Source organism: Dissoconium aciculare (assembly GCF_010015565.1).
Source record: "Dissoconium aciculare CBS 342.82 unplaced genomic scaffold K489scaffold_12, whole genome shotgun sequence".
NCBI lineage: Eukaryota > Fungi > Ascomycota > Dothideomycetes > Mycosphaerellales > Dissoconiaceae > Dissoconium > Dissoconium aciculare.
The window spans coordinates 112318-130693 of record NW_022984962.1 but is presented as its reverse complement, the minus strand read 5'-3'; the positions used below and the strand labels follow the sequence as shown (position 1 = coordinate 130693).

Here is an 18376-nt window from a genome sequence, read left to right as displayed (position 1 = left end):
ATTATTTACATGCATGGGATCCCGTCTTCTCTTCCAAAATTATTATTCTACCTCGCACACTCCACTCCATCGAACAATCACCCCTTCCGACGGCAATCTCTCCACGCCAAAGGCATTCATCTCCCGCAGTTTCCCACTCTTTGTCCTTCTTGCTTCGCTCTGCAGTCTCCGTCTCCGCCGCCCCCACACAGCGCGCGGCGGTCGACACTCGTCAATCACTTGGGCCCTATTCGGTGGCCTGCGCGCGCGGTGGAGACCTCTGCACGCTCTGGCTTCCTCCACTTCACTAGCATCGATCCCCTCAATCGGCACCTGGGCATCCATCTCCCTGGCAGATCTGGGAAGTGTTGGTCGTCCTTCCGCTTGGCAGGGAACCTTATCCCCTTGGCCAATCTGATGATCAGATATCTTCGGATGAGAAGAGTCTCATTTCAGCCATTTCCGAAGTTCATGTCATGGGAGAAATACATACCAGGTCATGGTTTCGCGTCAATCAGGATCCGAAAGAAAGTTCAAACACGTGAACTACCAGTCTGTGCAAAGACTTGTACCGTCGCCCAGTCCCATGTCGTTCGGAAAGCGACTGTTAGGCGTGGCTTGGCCTTGTTTCGTCTCCTCTCCTATGCCTGCGCATCTGGCCCCCAATATCACATTTCTAATCACAAAGTATCTCCAACATTTCCAAGGTTGATACGGTATCGTAAGTACCATAGAAATGTAGGTACCTTTCCTCCTTCAACATTCTCCTCATCGCTCTTGCTCTTTTCTCTGTCACAGTCATCTACTGTTGAGCTCCTCCCCTCCTTCTTATTAGTGCGACTCCTCCTTCCGGTCTCTGGTGCTAGTCATCAGCGTCGAATAGAACATCATCATCTGATCGCCAACGACTCAACGGCGCCGCCGCCAATATTTATTATCCTCGCGCGCTCTGCCGATTGAATTGGACGGCTTTTGAGTCCCCCCTTCAAGAAGCGAATACAATACTCTACCACTCAGCTGCCTCGACGCGCCCTCGAGCATCGTCCAGCCAAAATGAGTCGCACGGATCCAGATTTACATAACGCTATCTCTCTGCGCCCTTTGCCTTTCTCCACTCCACACGCATCCGGGTCCGAGTCATCCATACGGCACCATCATCACCATCACCATCACCACCACACTGTTGAGTACAAGGCCGATAAGCAGCCAGCAGCGGCCAGCGCAACCGCAGTCGAGGCTGCCAACGACTCGATCTCACATGACCCTGTCGCTCGACCAACATATCATCGCAACAGTAGCGATGCGGGGCGTAACGACGTCGAACGCCAGAATAGTCTTCCACAGTACGAAGCTGCTCTTGACCCCTACGGTCTACGAGGTGGCTTCAAGGACATCGACGAGGAGAAGAAGCGCGCCAAAGCGAACACTAAAGAGAAGCGTTCCATTTGTGCACCGGTATCGTCAGGCAAAGATCAGTGGCGGTCTAAGCGGATAATCAATTTTTACGAGGATCAAAATGACAAGATTGAACGTTTGTTGACCTCGGTTGATGATCACGTTGCTCAAGCAAAGGAGGAACAAGGAGCCGATGCTCTGCAGTTCAAGATTGCTGTCAATGGCAGCTTCATCGCGAATGTTATTCTTGCTGTTTTGCAGGTGTATGGTGCAGCCTCATCTCAGAGTTTGTCGCTTTTCACCACCATGGCCGACGCCATTTTCGACCCCTGCAGGTGAGAATTCTGCGGAGTTGACCACTATGTTCGCTTGCTAATCGAAGCTTCAGCAATCTCACATTGATCCTGTGCAATCGCGCTGTCAACCGGGTTGATGCTCGTCGGTTCCCGTCTGGCAAGGGTCGCCTGGAGACTGCGGGCAACATTGCATTTTGTTTCATCATGACATCGGTATCGCTGATCTTGATCGTCGAATCAATCCGCGATCTTGCCACTTCAGGCGATCGAGAAGGGAAGCTGCACGTTCCCTCTGTTGTCGCCGTCGGCATCGCATTTGTCACCAAGCTTGGTCTATTCCTCTATTGCTGGGCTCTCAGGAATAAGTACAGCCAGATCCACATCCTATGGGAGGACCACCGAAACGACCTATTCATCAATGGTTTCGGTCTGATGACAAGTGTTTTGGGAAGCAAATTGAGGTAAAGAACGCGTACTTCTTGATATTTGCTCTGCTCTAACGATACTGCTTTAGATGGTGGATCGATCCTATGGGTGCTATCATCCTCTCCGTGCTCATCTCATTCCTCTGGCTTCGCACTGCCTACCAGGAGTTTCAGCTGCTCATCGGTGTGACTGCGGACACCTCGTTTTTGCAACACGTCACCTACATCTCAATGACTCACGATCCACGTGTGCTCTCCCTCGACACTGTGCGCGCATGGCATTCTGGCCCGCGTCTGATTGTCGAGGTCGATATCGTTATGGACCAGGACATGAGCCTCCGCGAGACTCACGATGTCGCCGAGGAGCTGCAGATGAAGCTTGAAAGTCTTCCTGACGTTGAGCGAGCCTATGTCCACGTGGATTATGAGACGACTCACTCGCCAGAACATTTCTTGAAAAAGGAGCTGTAAGGAATCTCAAGCATCCCCGAGCATTCAGACCAACATCTATTTGTGCCGGCTAGTCTTGACGAGCATCTCCTATTTGCACAGACATTTGGCAGACATGCTCCTTTGGACCCTCGACCTTTTCTGATGACTTCATGATTGCTAATTTGACAAAGCTCAATCGTCTCTGGGCGCCCGCGCACAGCAGCACGAGCGACGCCAGAGGACTGGGAATGTGTAACTTGACAGTCCGAACCACTTCTATGACTTGTAATAATCGACGGCTTTGATACAGCTCTCCGCTCAGAGGCAAAATTCTGAATTGAGGAAAGATGCCCCCAGACGTTTTCCTGGTGGGTGCTTAGGATAAGTGACGACTTAACGACTTTATTGTTCATTATACTCCTCCCTTTCGCTCGTGCCATGTTGATCGTCCGGTGCTCACCACTTATCAATCTTCCTTCTTCTTCTCTCCCATCTCCACGCTGATCTCCTCCAACAACTCCGCCACCACCTGCACAATTATCCCATGATCCTGCTCCTGCTTCAACCCCGACACAACCACCACCGCGACCACACCCTCCACACCCCTCACCCGCACCGGCCACCCGCCGCCATGAATCGCATATTCGCCCGCGCTCTCCGCCCCGAGACCAAACTTGGCCGCAAACTCCGCCTCGCTGCCCCGGAACTTTGTTTGCATCGACCACGTCGATTTCCCAAAACGGAGCACCGTCTTGCGCTTCCTCGCTACCCACACGTCATTGTCCGGCGCCGTGCCCGAGTGTGTCGTCGCGTGGAAGAGGCAGTGATTCCCGTGCGAGAGGCTGATGTCGATGACCGCTGGCCGCGAAAATGCGAGGAGCCGTGTGCGCAGCAGATTCCCTAAGGTCCAGGCGGTCTGGGAAGTGAAGTGAGGGAAGACCAAGGAAGCATCAATGAGATCTATTTCTGCGACGTCGTTGGGTGGGGCTGGGAGGGCTGGGTCGCTCATTTTTTCCTTCGTCAGAAATGTTTGGTCGGGTTTCTTGGGGTGTCCGAGTACTGTTGCGCGTTGGATGAGGCGCATCAAATCGAGTGTGATCGTATTGAAGCAGACGTGCATCCGCAACGTCTGGGCTTACATCATCGCCGTGGGACGACAGTGGAAGCGCTAAGCCGCTGATTGCCGGCGGGGGAAACCTGCGGAACGATTGTGCTCTCCGACGGACCACATCTGTTTGTGCCAAAGTATTCGTCAGTCGAACGATGATATTCGAAAGAATACATCTTTTTGGGCATGAGATCAGCTACTGGAAGGTTAGGACCCAATGTGTACATGTCCTTCCTGCGAGCTATCCCTCGCCCTAGTTTGGGGAACCACAGCCTGTGGCATTGCTGCTTGAAAGGGCGCATTTTGAAGATTTGAGATATGGACAAATGGAACAGACGCTGACAATTGGTCTCTCTCGGAAAGGCCGTGCATCACTGAGATGATATTCAAGAATTGTCAGGGAGCGATGTAGCCGATGTGGCCAGCAAGTTGGTCATGAACGCAATCTGTGAGCCCCGGAGAGCAGGCCAAAAGCCCAAGAATTGAAGAATGCCCAGGTGAAGTGATGTCGACTGTGCAGGAGGAGTGTCCATACCTACTGAAACGTAAGAGAGCGATGAAAAGGACTCTGAAGCAGCGTTTCATCATTCACTTGCGATTGAACTACCTTGGGAGCCTTGTGCGGGCTTACGATCAAGCCCATCTCGCGACTTGCGGTGAATCTGAAACACGGATATCATGACCATACACACGACGAGAATACCCCCTTTGCTATCTCCTCGAATACTTGAGTTGGTCAAGTTCTGGACAGATGTGTTGATGTCGAGCACAGCTACCGATGTGATGGTACCATTGACCTAGTCACGATTGATGCTTGCCAACAGTACATCGCTGCACCCATGACGTCCCATGTTACACACTTAAATCCCGCGACCACTGCTTCAGAATCGATCTGGAGATTGCCAAATATTGAACCCGATCCTGGCGCGCACAAAGGTTCAAGAATTGAAGTCACAAGCCTTGTTCTTCCGCTGCTGCCACGAGCCCTTTAGGTAAAGACAGAATAGCATTGAATACAGTCAGAAAGAATTTGCTATCACAGCATGTACATGGATGTTGAAATCCATCTACTCTACTCCATTCCAAGCTCAAAAGGTCGAATATTCACGATTGACTTTGCCAACAAGTAATCTCGGAAATAACAGAAATAAAAGCCGAGTCGGGCTGATGACTGACCTGATAAGATTTGCTCCGATGACGAATATGAAATCCGCACCTTGAATGCGGTCAACTCTCAACTTCTGACCATGAGGGGATAAACTCGTTTTTATTGAGTCACAGTAGTGCCGCGACCGATTCTCAGACGGCGCATGCGTCAGCACGGCTGGTCAAATGAACGACAATCACAACATCGTGGAAAGCACCATTTCCATATCAGGTTGCGCCAATCGTCCAATACAACGACTCTCGGGCTTATGTTGTTCAAGCGCATCTGTCGAGACGCCAAAGCGACTCAATCCTAAGTCAAAGCTATCAATCGTGGCTTCCACCATGTTGATCATGGCCGTCGTCTGAGATAGTCAGCTCTCTGGCCCTCAATATGCAAAGCAAGTGTCCGGCGTGTGAAGTCCAAGTTCTGGATGGACCCAAGCTTACTTAGTACACTACTGAGTAAGCTTCGATCGCAATGAATGCCGCCGTGAGCCAAAGCATCCTAGATGAACCTGGTTTGACAATGACACATGTCACTACGGTGCGAAAGGCCAAGAAGAACCCTGTTTCGTACCGTCGAGAGATGCGAAGCTGCTCGGAATGCAGACGGCGAAAGTTGAAATGTGTCTTCGAAGACATCGCCAATCGCACAGCAGCATGCAATGCCTGTATGCGGCGTGGATCTCGCTGCACCAGCCAGAATCCCCCAACAGGATTGGCGAGATCACAGAATGAGGCGCAGAGCCCTCAGCGGTTGGGACTTGTATCGCCGATAGCTCGGTCCCGCTCTTTAAACAACCTCTCAGAAGCAAAACCTGGTCAGGCACCAACAGATCAGACAGCGGCCATCCATACAACAGCAAGTCAAATCACAGCTACACTGCTCCATGACGATAACGAGGTCCGGCAGCCATCTCGTCAAGCACTCAGTGACTGTGACCGCATCTCCAAATTACTCTACAAATCGCTGCCTACCAAGGAGGACATCAAAATGATACAGGAGACCATGCCGCAGTATCCGATGTTGGTGCATGAGATCCTGACGTTGCCATACACGTTAGTGCCATCGAGCGATAAACAATCGTCATTCTCTCCTTCAGCAATGCCGGATGTTGGATCTCATCCCGTGGTGCTCGCCCGCTACATGCTTATATTTGCCACCCTTCTGCAGCATGTGCATCCAGGACTACATCACAGAGATGAACAGCTATCGATACCGCCATCGCAACTATCTCGGATTTTGGCCATGGCTGCGATTGATCATGTTACTACCAATGATGAGTTTCTCGGTAGCGTGGAAGCCGTGGAATGCATCATGATCGAGAGCGTGTACCATGCAAACCTTGGAAATCTTCGACAGAGCTGGATCACTGCCCGCAGGGCTATGAGCGTGGCCCAGATGACAGGTCTGAGTCGGTCTCAATGTCAGATATTGGACACTGGGTTACCACACCATCCGAAATCTATCTGGCTGCGCATCGTCTTCCTGGAACGATTCCTGAGCCTTCTCCTTGGTCTAACCCCAGGATGTGCTGATGCGAACATGACGTCCGAATCGCTTCTATTGGTCAATGAGCCTATGGAACGTCTTGAACGGATTCATTGCGTAGCCGCTGCCCGAGTTCTTGAAAGAAATATGAAGACGTTGGGTCTTGACGACATCGCTGTCACGCGTGCTATCGATTTTGAACTTCAGAGGGCCGCACGAAGTCTACCTAGCACATGGTGGCTGTTGCCGATTCTCGATCAGACTCAAACAGATTCGAATACTCTTCTCTGGAATACAGGGCGGATCTTTGGCCAGGTTGTACATTACAATCTCCTCATTCAACTCCACCATCCTTTCATGCTGCGATCGAGCGCTGGAGGCGTCTGCAACGAATATGCGCGCGTGACATGTGTCACTGCATCGCGAGAGATTCTCACGCTGTTCGTCGCCCTTCGCAGCTTCAACAAACTCAACTCAGGCTGCCGAATCATTGATTACATAGCAGTAATGGCAGCCCTATGTCTATTGTTGGTTCATATCGACAGTCTCTGTCTGGGTGCCGACAATACTCTTGCTCACCAGTATCACAGCGATCGCGCAATGATTGAGCAGGTCAGCGATGGCTTTGGAAAATTCACGGCCACCTATCCAGATTCCACCACCACGGACTGTGCCAGTGCATTGAAACGTCTCATCGCTTTGGAAGATAGATTGAGCGGCACAGCGAGACCATTCTTGGTCGAGATCACCATGCACGATGCTTTTGCAGACGCGACCATTGCGCGAGATGACGACCCAGATGTAGTACTCCATTTCCCGTGTTTCGGAATAGTTCGAATCTCCCAGCGTACCCAGAACGATACAACCGCTACGATGCGGTCGAATCAGCGCTGATCTCGTCAAAAAGTCACCGAATTCCAGGCGTCAAATACGATCTTGTGTATTCTGGACAAGAATTCCAATTTTGACAATTGCACTATCAGAAAATTATCTTCATTTTACGTTGATCCTCGATCTCTATGCGATCCATACCATCGTCTACCCGCGTCATTTTTTCGTCGACGAATTCACGTTCGAAGTCGGCGTAATCCTTCCGCGATGACCCCAAATGATGGTCACTGCTAAGACCCCTCCAGCTGCAGCCATGACGAACACAGCCGATACAACGTTCGTCCACCCGACGCCGATTCCTTCTATCATCGGCAAGCAAGCAGCGGAGGCAGCGGCCGCAAAAGTGTAGCGCAAGAAGTAATTGCTCGCCACGACCTCCGATGATCTCCCTGGCATGACGTCCAAACAATAGGTATTGAGACTCGGGAAGCAGAAAAGCTGCGCAACTCCCTGAATGAACATCGTGATAACCGGCAACGCTATCCCTCCAAACTGCTTTTCGATCGACCAGCCATAAATCAACATGCAGGCGGGCGTGACCAAGCCCAGATTGGTCAATGCGGAACGTAGGCGGTCCTCTGGGATCCGGACTCCACGGCGATCGATATTCTTCTTGACAACTCTATCGGCCCAGCGACCGCCGAATAATGCACCGAAAAGATAGCCGAATCCTGGAGCCAGGTAGAATAATCCGCTCTGCAGAGGCGACGTGAGGTTGAACGCCGGATTAAGGACGTAGCGAATCGGCGTGAGGAGCGCATACATATTCCAGGTTAATGCAGAGCTCGCAAGTCCTACGATGAGCAAGTTTGGTCGTAGTAGCAGCGTGACGACGCGAATCGGATTCATCCAGGAGCATATCCGGCCGGCTTTTTGAAGCTTGGTCAATCCCGCAAGCTCATCAGATCGTTTTTGATGGATCGTCTCCGGAAGCAGGAAAAAAATGGCCAGAGTTCCAACGGCTGCGAGTGCACCCTGGAAGTAGAAGATGACCCTCCAAGACTGGTAGGTCACGATTAGTCCGGCGATGAACGGACCAAATGCAGGGCCGACAAGTGTTCCAAGGGAAAAGAATGAATAGGCAGTGCCGCGTTCGACAGGGGCATATATGTCACCAATCACAGTAGATCCTAAACCCCAACTAATCAGCGTGATTCTGGAGCTGGCAATGGAAACACCCATGCGTACCGACAATGAGGAACCTGGAGGCAGTAAGTCTCTATTGGTCATTCTTGTATAGAGACGGTACTTGACAACTTACGAGGTTCCTTGAAACGCAGTGAGAATGCGAAACACAAAATATGATGCAAGATTGGGCGCCACTGCGGTGGCGATACTGAAGACTGTTTGATATCTCGTCAAATGATGTTGCTCTTCGCCTTGCAAATCGTCGTACCTGTGAACGTTACCGCACATAATAACATGATTGGCTTTCTCCCGAATGCCTGTGAAGCTGGTCCGTAGACAAGAGGAGATAGACCCATGAAGAACAGATATAATGCATTGCTATATATTGAATGTCAGTGATGTTCTCATGGACATCGCTATAGCATCACAAAGCTCAGAAAATTGCCCACCTCAAGTTGAAGATTGTACCAGTCGTGTGGTACGTCGATACTACTTCCGGCGCCGCAGAGACTACGCTGGTCGAAGAGATTGGTGAAAGTAAACCACAAAACGCCACGACGACGACAATGATCTTCTTTCTAGAGGAACTGAATTTTTGATAGACTTCATCACCTTGTTCGTGATATCTATCATGCGAGGCAACGGCATCGTGTGTTGATATGCGAGACGAGACGCGTTGTAGTCCCAGTGATTTCTGGCTTTCAACATCGTCGGTTGGGTTCACCACAGGTTCGACCTTTTCGGCCTCTTCGTGTTCCTCTTTGGTTGAACCCATGTTCATAAAGGTATAACGAGTTCAGAAATCATTCTAATCGTGAGTAACGGGACCAAGAAACTTCATCCAAAGGAAATGCGATGGACATCTACAACAATGACTAATACCGCCATTGTCGACAAAATGTGGATATCACATTGGACAGTCAAGTGGCGGCGATTCGGATAATCGGGATCTTCATGCAAGGCCATAGGCCGAGATCGGAGTTAGTAGCCCGAAAGAGACCTGATAGTGTAGACCAGAAAAGTTTCAAAGAGAGTTCTACTACCTACTATTGTATGACTCGTTTTTGCCTTCATTGCCATCAAAGCCCGCCAGCCATTCATCCGGTGTCCGGGTAATGATATTTCCAATGGAACCCTCGCCGCAAAACTTTCGAAGAGGCTGCAGCCCTTATCCAGGGACTTCCAATTGTCAGAAACCTGAGGCTAACAAGCCCGTCCTTGCAATCAGCTGACGGTTGCCTCAGGCAAGACATACATACGTCATTGCCTTTGTCTTATCCATGCCCAGTTGGGTAGGCAACCACACATCGATTTGTTGCAACCTTGGATCGCAGCAGGATACATGCCTATCGCTCGACGAATATCCTTGTTTCGAGAACAACCTGGGTTAGTTCTCGGTATTGATCCTTACGATAGCTTGATAATCACATCACGAACCTTTTTACAGTGCGACTGATTCCTGGTCAACTCAAGTTCTCTCCTGCCTTGATCGCATCTCACGTCTCATCTCGAGATTAACTCACTCATTCGCCTTCGCCTTCGCCTACGCCCTCGAGCATAATCGCCACGATCTCCTGACTTCCTGTCCTCATACCTATCCTCATCTCATTTGCTACCCAGCCGGAGATGACGGTCATACTCGATCTGCCCGTGGAGGTGCTCCGCTTGATCTTCCCTTATCTAGAACCCGCCGATTACCTGAATTTCCTTGCGACATGCTCTTCGCTTCATCAGTCCACCTTCCTATACGATAGTGTATACTGGTCTGGACAGACGCGTCACGACTTCCGTGTTCCCAATCAACCCGTAGCGGCAGCCGATGGAGTCCGCTGGTTCAAATTGTACAAAAGAATGTTGAAGGAAACCTCAGTATACTCCTGGGGAAACAATGAGAAGGGATGCCTTGGACACTCGTTTCGCGCCGGTGGAGCCCGAATGCACAATCCGCGTTTGCAGTTTCGAAACCCACACTTCGGCAGACATTCAGATCACATCGCTTGGCCCGGGAAGATGGAGAATACGGAGTCTCTTGGCATTATATCTGATCTACAATGCGGCGGCTGGTCTACTACAACGTTGAACAATAAAGGGGTGCTCTATTCTGTAGGACAGATGGATGGCAGCCGATATCCTCAAAACCCTTGTCTTGAACCTACCGCGTTGGGATTTCCTGCGAATGTGAAGCCTCATCACAAAATGATCAAACAAATGTCTGCTGGGCGCTCACATGTCCTCGGGTTATCTGATTCTGGACGCATTTATAGTTGGCATGACATCAGAGAACCAGGACTGTATGTCAGATTCGTCGCTCATACCCTGGTCGAAGACGGGTCGCGGTCAGAGGGTACAGTCCGAAAAGTTGTTGCTGGATGGAGTCTCAGCGCTGCACTACTAGAAGGGATTGGTATTGTCGTCTGGACCCCCGACGCGGTCAGAGATGGCGCCCGAGCCGAGGCAGTACTGATTATGGAAAGCGAGGTTATCGAGTACAGTAACTATAATCGCCGCCTCACTCAGCCCAGCGATCAAAGTCGACTTCTCGCTGAGACGGTAGGTGAAGTATTGGATTTCGTCCTACTTGATCATTTTGTCCTATTCTCCACAGATCTCGGCAAGCTTTATGCTGCACGAGTCGACTGGGGAAATACAGAGCGGAGGATAAGCTCCTCTGTTGAGATTCAGATCCCCATACCCACATCGTCTCTGAGCAACGATGCGAACTCGTCGTTCGTAACGTCAGTTCAAGGCTCATTTCGCAATTTCGCAGTCTTTACTCGCTCTGGTCAAGTTCTCACCAGCGACCAAGACCGTATCATGCATCTTGTAGATGGTGTATTTCCCGGGGCAACACGCGTTTTTGATCGAATCCCGGCGTTACAAGACAGCGGTGTCATCAGCGTCGCTTTTGGAGACTACCATTTTCAGGCCCTTCACTCTTCCGGGAAGATTACAAGCTACGGAAAAGAACCACAGATGTGCGGCGCTCTTGGGCTTGGTGGGAACGGCAACCCGGAAAGTAGACTACGCGGAATGCGCAACGACCGTAACAACCCTCAGGATGGCGTCCTGGTCAAACACGCCTACACAACCGGAAGACAAGTCTGGTTCGAACCAGAGAAGCGCGATTGGATCAGATGGATTACCGCTGGAGGAGCAGACCCAGGCGAATCCGCAGAGAGAGTACGAATGGCCCTGGGATCAGCTGATACGACATGTCAAGGTGAAGTGAGCGAGTGGATCGAGCAGCAAGGCCGTGATTGGGACCGGTTTGCAGCACCTTCCAAGGACGATGATGGATTGTGCGCATATTTTGCTCTCAGCATAGCGGCAGCTGGATGGCATTCAGCAGCTCTGATCTTGAAGAATGACGATCTAGCTTCCCGAGTACGACAGGGATGGGAGGTACCTCAAGAGGCAGGTGTTTCACAGCCAGAGTCTAAGGAGGAGAACGAATGTTCAGAGTCGGAAGCAGGAAGTTCCACTGCACGAGAAGCATCCTGGACCGACACGATAGCCGATTATGGTCGATATTTCATTGGCGCTCCACCGTATAACGCAACGACAAACGCCACGCCTCCTCGCTATGGCGATCCGCCAAACAATCGCATGGTAAATGCCTTGCCTCCTCGCTATGGTGACCCGCCAAACAATGGCACGATGAACGCCTTGCCTCCTCGTTTTGGCGATCCGCCACCAAGTCAGGTCGTCGCACAAGACGAAGATGCGTATATCACAGATGGGGCACATTCTCGCGAGGGCGTGCCTTATGTTTGGAAGGACCATAATTTCCCTCGACTTCGACTTCAAAGTGGAGAAGAGATGCCGGGCGAAGTTACGTTTGATGAGTGGCTACATGGTCGTCCGGAGTTCAAGCTCCACGAAGATGAGTGGATATAAGGACCTAGAAGTTTCTCGCATGTTCGACGGAACTCACAACTCAAATACCACTTGGCACACAATGTCTTTCCCATCGAGTGTGAAACGCATATTTTTCCTCAGTCAGCAGCGACCCCTCGTACAGCAAATGTGCACATCCTGATTCCGCCGGCAATTCTTTTTCGGAATAACATGCGGGCATTAGTACAAAATTGTCAATGTCGCAAAGAATCGCAATTCTTGAGAACTGGACAAGATAAAGCAGGCTTACGCCAATGCGCGGCTTGACTGAGTTAGAAATGATTCAAGAATCGAATTCACTTCCGCGACAGTCGCTGGAGGTGTGGCGCTGAATCACATGCAAACATTGCCCGTAACTCAGGCCCAGGCGTAGTATCTTTCTTCACCACGTGTTTCACTTGACATGTGCGTACAAGGATCGATGGCCATCGAGCCTTGTCTGCTTCGGAACTCTTCAGGGGAAATCGCTCAATACTTATGAGTTGCCTTCCGCTTCGGTAACCGCATTTGTTTTGAACCTACCTGCCCTCTCCAAACGATCGGTAACCATCTCAGACCATGTCGGAGGCAAGCACATCGATACAGCCTCGCCTCTTGCCGTGACCTCCGAGTCTCGCGAGTCTCGCGTAAGGACTCCGGCGCGTGCAAAAAGAGGTTGGCGAATTTAGAACTGGTCTCGGACGGTAAAAATGCGAAACCACTGCGACTCACGACAAGATGTATAGTAATGCGGCGAAGGTGATGCAAGAAGCTCTGGAGGAGATGAAGGGATGTGTGCAAACATCGACATGCGAAATCGAGAATTTCAAAGCGATACTCGCAAGTTTCGTGGAAGTCAAAACGGTGTACGGCGTGACGATGACTTCAGCAGATCCAGTCAAAAGACACTTAAAAATGAAAGTCACCGAGCTCGAGATAGAGAAGACGACGATGGCCCGACAGCTCGATGAATGCCGTGCCGAGCTCTCAAAATATCGCGAACTGCGATGTGAATTAGAAAAGTTCCTCGCCACAGCCTGCACCCGGAAGCCGCATATGCCGAGTGAAGAAGTCAAGAGAGAAAATAAGACCACATCTCCGAGCAGTCCGACCAAAGCGCTAAGCACAATCGTAGAAGCAGCCGGGTCCAATGATTCTCCCAAGGAAGCGGATCCGGTAAAAACGTGTGTTAAGACGGGCATAGGATGGTCAGAGGCCGGCAACAGCAATCCCGTCAAACAATCTGTCAGTGTCAAGACGAACGTAGGTTCGCCAAAGGTCAGCAACAGCAGCACAGTCAAACAACCTGCCAGACCAGCGAGCTCAAAACATCTCGGCATGCTGTGAAATCCAAATGATTGATACCGTGATACGTTGTCTCAGGAGCCTGCAAGCGACCACTGTACATCACATGCCGTCCGACGCAAATCGACACTTTGCAGTAGGCTCAAAAGCGCCTTACCATTTTCCGGTCGCAAAGCAGCTATTGAGCGTGGCAACTTGGTCGATCAAGGCACAAAGGATAAAGCACCTGAAGCCATGATCAGGAAAGAAGGAGTCCCAAGCTCTACCAGTTCAAAAGGAGGAGTCATCGGCTCAACGGATACGATGAATGGAGCGGGCACCAAGGGAGGAACGACCAGTTTCAGGCCTACAAAGGCTGCTTGACTTGCCTCTCAAAAGTTGACTTCTGGCTTTTGATCGCAAGTCGTCTAGAATTCAGGGTTCTCTGTATGCGTATCAATGTTGGTATTCATCAAGATGTTCGTCAGGCCGCAAATCAAACCTTGAAGGTCGGAGTATGATTCGGCAGACGTATTTGTGTCTGTTCTTACTGTCCGCATTGATTTTCGTAATCGTGAGACAAACCCCCGAGTTGCAGGTAGGCCATTATCTAAGGCACTGCATCGTTGCGCGACTCACAAAATTCAGAATGAAAGAAATAGGTCTGCATCAAAATATTTTAGGTTTCAATCATATCTCATTTAAGAACCGCAGAAGCCGCGTATGCCTACAGATCTATCCTATATCTAAGTCGGCGGTGTGTTAAAGGTCGCGTATACACTGTCGAAAACATGACAGCGAAAGTCGACCTCATTCTGATCAATCACCGTCACGCCCGATCCCATATTCCCTCCGCGATTTCCAAGGACACCTAAGCTGTGCCCGCCTTCGTTCATGGTGCTGTTCTCGGCGACTAGGAAGCCCGCCGTGGCCATGCCGTAATCGCCGGCTATCATCCATCCGGGAGCGCCGGACCCAACGGGATTCCAGCCCGGACCACCGAGAGGGTTCTTCGCAAACTTTGCCCATGCTCCCATGATGAATTGTGATAGCGCGTATTCCTGTGTCGTGGTGTTCGAGGCGGCGTAGGTGCCAAAGACGACTGGAATCTCACTGCTGTGGAACACACCGAGATTTGCCCAGGGTTGTGTGTTGGGAAAAGTGGCATTGTAGTAGTACCGCCATGTAGGGATTCCAATCATGGCGGTGTCATTGGCCCATCGTGCTTGAGAGCATTGGAAGACCATTTCGGTGAGAATCTGGGCGGCTTGGTCGTAATCTGTGCTTCCAACGAGAGGCGAATTCAAAGGATAGATGTTGCGCACTAAATTGTTGATGATCGAGCCATCCACTGTGCCCTGTGCCTCCAAGAAAGCAGAAGCGTTTGTTGTGGTGAGCGCAAAGACGCGTCCTTCTTGACTGTTGCTTCCGCCAAGAACAGGGATGAATGCAATATCACCCTTGAGACGCTGAGCAGCAGGAAATGACATCAAAGTCTTGTTGTCGGCCACTGGGTTGAATTCGATAATACCTTCGCTGATGATCTTTCGGATTTCCGTCGCATTGGCGGCACTAACACAAGCCAGATCGGTCTCGTGCGATCCGGGACAGTTCAAAGCAGTCACAAGTTTCTTCCATGCAGGAACCGAACTCTTCTGTGGCATGTATTTGTACGAAATCTGCCCGCTCTGGAGTATCGCTGCTCGGAATGGCGGTTTGCTTTTCGAATCGTATGAAGTAAGCATGGCGTCGATCGACCATGCACCAGCAGATTCTCCAAATATCGTGACCTTTTTCGGTGAGCCGCCGAATGCAGCAATGTTCCGCTGTACCCAATCCAATGCAAGTCGCTGATCAAGAAATCCTAGATTGCGCTTTTCTAATGGAATCTCCGGGCTTGCAGGAAATCCGAACACGTTGGTCCGGTAGTTGGCACTCACGACGATGACATCCTCATAGGCAGCAAAGTTGCTGCCGTCGTAGAAATGCATTCCAGCATTTCCGAAATGTAAGGCGCCGCCGTATATCCAAAATAAGACAGCTAAAAATGATTAGTCGAATACACGATGCATCAGTGATTGTGAACATACCTCTGCCGCCCGGCGGTGGAGGCGAAGATGGAGCGTATACATTCAAGTACAAACAGTCTTCGCTCTCCTTCGAGCTGGGATTGTCAAAGATGAATTTTGCAAAGTTGGAGACGATCTCTGGGTCTGTGAATCTATCAGTACGCAGGCGATGAGATCTGCACGGGGCGGCCATTCTTACAAACAAATTGCTGAATACATGCAGGAGACCAGCTGGTGGCAACTATGGGCTCTGAAAACCGGTCTGGCTTTTCTGCTGGCATAAATCGTTTCGGCGGACTTTTCGCAAATGGGATCCCCAGAAATTGATTCACTGGAGCTGTAGCCGCGGGTAATTGTGTCGTTTTGCCAATGACGACGCCTGCATCAATCGTTGCGGTAGGCGCTCCAGGATCTGTATGCTGTGCAATCGTATGCGCAAATAGGGCGAACGAGGCCCATAAAGAGAAAAGCATCTCGGAATGCATCTTGATCATGAAGAAATTAAAGCAGATGTCTTGATGGAAGTGAGCCGCAACGGAGGCGCGAAAAGCGTAGAGACGTCCGCAGAGCGGATGACATTCAGCCGGTAGACACGTTAATGACTGTATGACCCATTGGTCGCGCGAGGTAGAGACAGGTCGAAGCCAAGGACAGAAGAGGCCCGGCGAGGTCGTGGAGGTGACGATGGTCGCGAAGTCTATCTCGTGTCTATTGCTCGAGCGCAATCGAAAAAGCCATTGCCTTGAACATATCGCGCACAGTCCGAGTCTAACCAGTTTTGAGGCTTAGCAACCGAGCGCGTTCAGTCATCCATGCAGGGGCTGGACTCCGAGCCGACATCATTTTGCGGGGTTGCGCCCCAGCACACGAGCACTTCATGTTCAAATTGCAGGCGAAGACACGACATGTTTGATGTTTGTTGTCTCGCAACATTGATTTGAAGGGGCCCATCGCATACTATATAGTATATACAACAGCAGCTGCTTATGCTACACCTGTGACAAGGCTTAGATCGAGATAAACGTGCGTCGGCACCACTCACGGGTAATGCGTCACCGTTGAGGCTTGGGAAGAATTATTTCTCTAGCCCCGAGGTCGCGTGTCATGTTACTACTTTCAGCCATACATGCAATACGAAGAGATATTCGCACATCATCCCATCATGTTGAAATTGAAGGAAGGACTACCTATGCATTCTGCTGCGGAGATGGCATTGCCGCATAGTCTGCTCATTCCGTCCATCGAAGGAGTCCTTTCTCGTACAGACCAGTGACGAAGCCGACTCCGTTCTTGACATCGCGAAGTGCCGTCGTTGAGGTACCATAGTCGGTTCCAACAAGCAGATTCTTGACGCCCTCCGCCTCGCTCCATTCCGCTACCCAACTCAGCCGGTCAAACTTGCATTTGGGGTCAGAAGCAGCTTCTACGTCAAGGCAAAATCGCTGATTGGCGGCGATCTTGTCCAAGGCAGGTGGGAATGGATGCCCAGCGGCGAGCAATTTGCCATTGCCATCCACGGAGAGATTGTCAACGAGAAAGCCCACTGGGATTGACTTGGTAGAGATAAAGTTGATGCTGCCACTTGAGAGTCGCTTGATGTCGAAGAGCTCGATACTGGAAGCACGATTAGCTTTGTCTGTGACGCGTACGAAGCTAGCATCCATATATTTCCTTACCTTGGCTTGGTAAGAGCTGATATGGCGACTGTGGTTGCATTCAACAGCGTGACTCCATTGGCAAAAGGTAGCCTCGTCAGAACCTTGCTCTCGGTGATGGAGGTGCCCTTCGGATCAAGCTTGATGTAGATGACGCTTCCTGTCGGGAGAGCCGTGTAGGTCTCTAGCAGGTTCAGAATTGGACTGTAAGACGCCGGGAAGTAATGGTCATTCGTTACTATAAGTTCGGTGTCACTGATTGCTGCGATGCTGTTGGGAGCAATAACCAGAGGATTCTCTAAAGTGGCAATGTGAGTTGCTGCGCGGTCCTTCGCCAGCAGCTTGAAGATCTCGATCTTCGGGCCACTGACTGCCAGGTTCAACAGGAAGATCTTTCCATTGTGATACTCGATGCCAAGAGGGTGGAAGTTGCTCGGCTCGGGGCGAAAATCAAGCAGCTTGATCTTCTCTGGCGTGGACTTGGCGGATTTAGTCGAGAGGAAGTATAGTCCGGTCTGCTCAGTGGATGAAGAGTTGACAAGGGTCCCCTGATCCAATGGTTAGAAAAAGTGGGCATCCCCATACCAGTCTATGCTTTCGGTCATACCATGATAGTGTTCCAGGTGTCACGAGAAGGATCGCAACTCGCAATCAAAAACCCATCAGCGAGCACTGCATCCTCGCAGTTCCTGATGGTGTTAACATGGACTATTTCATGATTCTTGAGCGTGTTGATTTGTGGAAGGCGACCGGGAGCATTATTCCAAAGAATCGAGATCAAAGGTAATTTCGAATAAATGATTGCCGATGTAATCGCTGCCACCAGGGCGATCTATGTGCACAGAAAGGCGTAAGTGACCCAGCTCAGGAATGTGGTTTGATTTTTGCGGTCGCGAACAAACAGAAAGTACTTACAACAAACGATTTCACCATGCTGGGCTCTCGAACCTCACCGCTTACGATACATGGGATAGGAAGGATGTGTAATAAATAAAGACAGGCCTCGCATGATAGGAGGAGAGGTTTTCGTTCTTCAAATCAACTTGCGGTACCGAACGCAGGTGTACCTCGGTACTAGGGTTACAAGAAAGTCTGAAACATGGTCTTCGGGCTTCAAGTCCGACAACTACATGACAATCTTGGAATGTCAAGGATGTCCTTATACCGCCATATGAATGTAGAGCGATGTGAATTCTG

General features: G+C 50.6%; 7 protein-coding genes across 7 annotated transcripts; 3 read left to right on the top strand and 4 right to left on the bottom strand.

Moving 5' to 3' along the window:
- Window positions 1–1032: 1032 nt before the first annotated feature.
- On the top strand, window positions 1033–2566 carry K489DRAFT_325004 (uncharacterized protein; the record flags this gene model as incomplete). Its single annotated transcript, XM_033601801.1, has 3 exons — window positions 1033–1709; window positions 1763–2131; window positions 2185–2566. 3 exons carry the CDS (start codon window positions 1033–1035, stop codon window positions 2564–2566), a joined length of 1428 nt encoding a protein of 475 aa, XP_033456762.1.
- A 427-nt stretch (window positions 2567–2993) lies between these two features.
- On the bottom strand, window positions 2994–3536 carry K489DRAFT_412436 (uncharacterized protein; the record flags this gene model as incomplete). Its single annotated transcript, XM_033607930.1, has 1 exon — window positions 2994–3536. The coding sequence occupies one exon, from the start codon at window positions 3534–3536 to the stop codon at window positions 2994–2996; it is 543 nt and encodes a 180-aa protein (XP_033456761.1).
- A 2714-nt stretch (window positions 3537–6250) lies between these two features.
- Window positions 6251–9267, bottom strand: K489DRAFT_396147 (MFS general substrate transporter; the record flags this gene model as incomplete). Its single annotated transcript, XM_033606866.1, has 6 exons — window positions 8745–9267; window positions 8564–8673; window positions 8429–8510; window positions 7639–8308; window positions 7380–7617; window positions 6251–6348 (listed from the first exon to the last, which is right to left on the bottom strand). The coding sequence occupies exons 1-6, from the start codon at window positions 9074–9076 to the stop codon at window positions 6251–6253; spliced, it is 1530 nt and encodes a 509-aa protein (XP_033456760.1). The 5' UTR covers window positions 9077–9267.
- A 654-nt stretch (window positions 9268–9921) lies between these two features.
- On the top strand, window positions 9922–12192 carry K489DRAFT_325235 (RCC1/BLIP-II; the record flags this gene model as incomplete). Its single annotated transcript, XM_033601818.1, has 2 exons — window positions 9922–11679; window positions 12052–12192. The coding sequence occupies 2 exons, from the start codon at window positions 9922–9924 to the stop codon at window positions 12190–12192; spliced, it is 1899 nt and encodes a 632-aa protein (XP_033456759.1).
- Window positions 12193–12909: 717 nt separating this feature from the next.
- On the top strand, window positions 12910–13839 carry K489DRAFT_372971 (uncharacterized protein; the record flags this gene model as incomplete). The annotated part of the gene is made up of 2 exons (XM_033603382.1): window positions 12910–13434; window positions 13555–13839. The coding sequence occupies 2 exons, from the start codon at window positions 12910–12912 to the stop codon at window positions 13837–13839; spliced, it is 810 nt and encodes a 269-aa protein (XP_033456758.1).
- A 297-nt stretch (window positions 13840–14136) lies between these two features.
- K489DRAFT_433867 (alpha/beta-hydrolase) lies at window positions 14137–16229 on the bottom strand. The gene is made up of 3 exons (XM_033608540.1): window positions 15724–16229; window positions 15546–15668; window positions 14137–15496 (listed from the first exon to the last, which is right to left on the bottom strand). The coding sequence occupies exons 1-3, from the start codon at window positions 16016–16018 to the stop codon at window positions 14202–14204; spliced, it is 1713 nt and encodes a 570-aa protein (XP_033456757.1). The 5' UTR covers window positions 16019–16229; the 3' UTR covers window positions 14137–14201.
- Window positions 16230–16549: 320 nt separating this feature from the next.
- K489DRAFT_362176 (uncharacterized protein) lies at window positions 16550–18186 on the bottom strand. Its single transcript, XM_033602649.1, has 4 exons — window positions 18095–18186; window positions 17787–18011; window positions 17201–17727; window positions 16550–17138 (listed from the first exon to the last, which is right to left on the bottom strand). Exons 1-4 carry the CDS (start codon window positions 18110–18112, stop codon window positions 16754–16756), a joined length of 1155 nt encoding a protein of 384 aa, XP_033456756.1. The 5' UTR covers window positions 18113–18186; the 3' UTR covers window positions 16550–16753.
- Between the last annotated feature and the right edge of the window lie 190 nt (window positions 18187–18376).

Bases quoted from the DNA above. Each gene is read 5' to 3' on its own strand.
- K489DRAFT_362176 (XM_033602649.1), bottom strand. The intron at 17,728-17,786 runs GTATGACCGAAA...CCATTGGATCAG, and splicing joins ACACCTGGAACACTATCATG to GGGACCCTTGTCAACTCTTC. The intron at 17,139-17,200 runs GTAAGGAAATAT...TCGTGCTTCCAG, and splicing joins TCAGCTCTTACCAAGCCAAG to TATCGAGCTCTTCGACATCA.
- K489DRAFT_433867 (XM_033608540.1), bottom strand. From the start codon at position 16,018: ATGATCAAGATGCATTCCGAGATGCTTTTCTCTTTATGGGCCTCGTTC. The intron at 15,669-15,723 runs GTAAGAATGGCC...ATAGATTCACAG, and splicing joins ATGTATTCAGCAATTTGTTT to ACCCAGAGATCGTCTCCAAC. The intron at 15,497-15,545 runs GTATGTTCACAA...AATCATTTTTAG, and splicing joins TCCACCGCCGGGCGGCAGAG to CTGTCTTATTTTGGATATAC.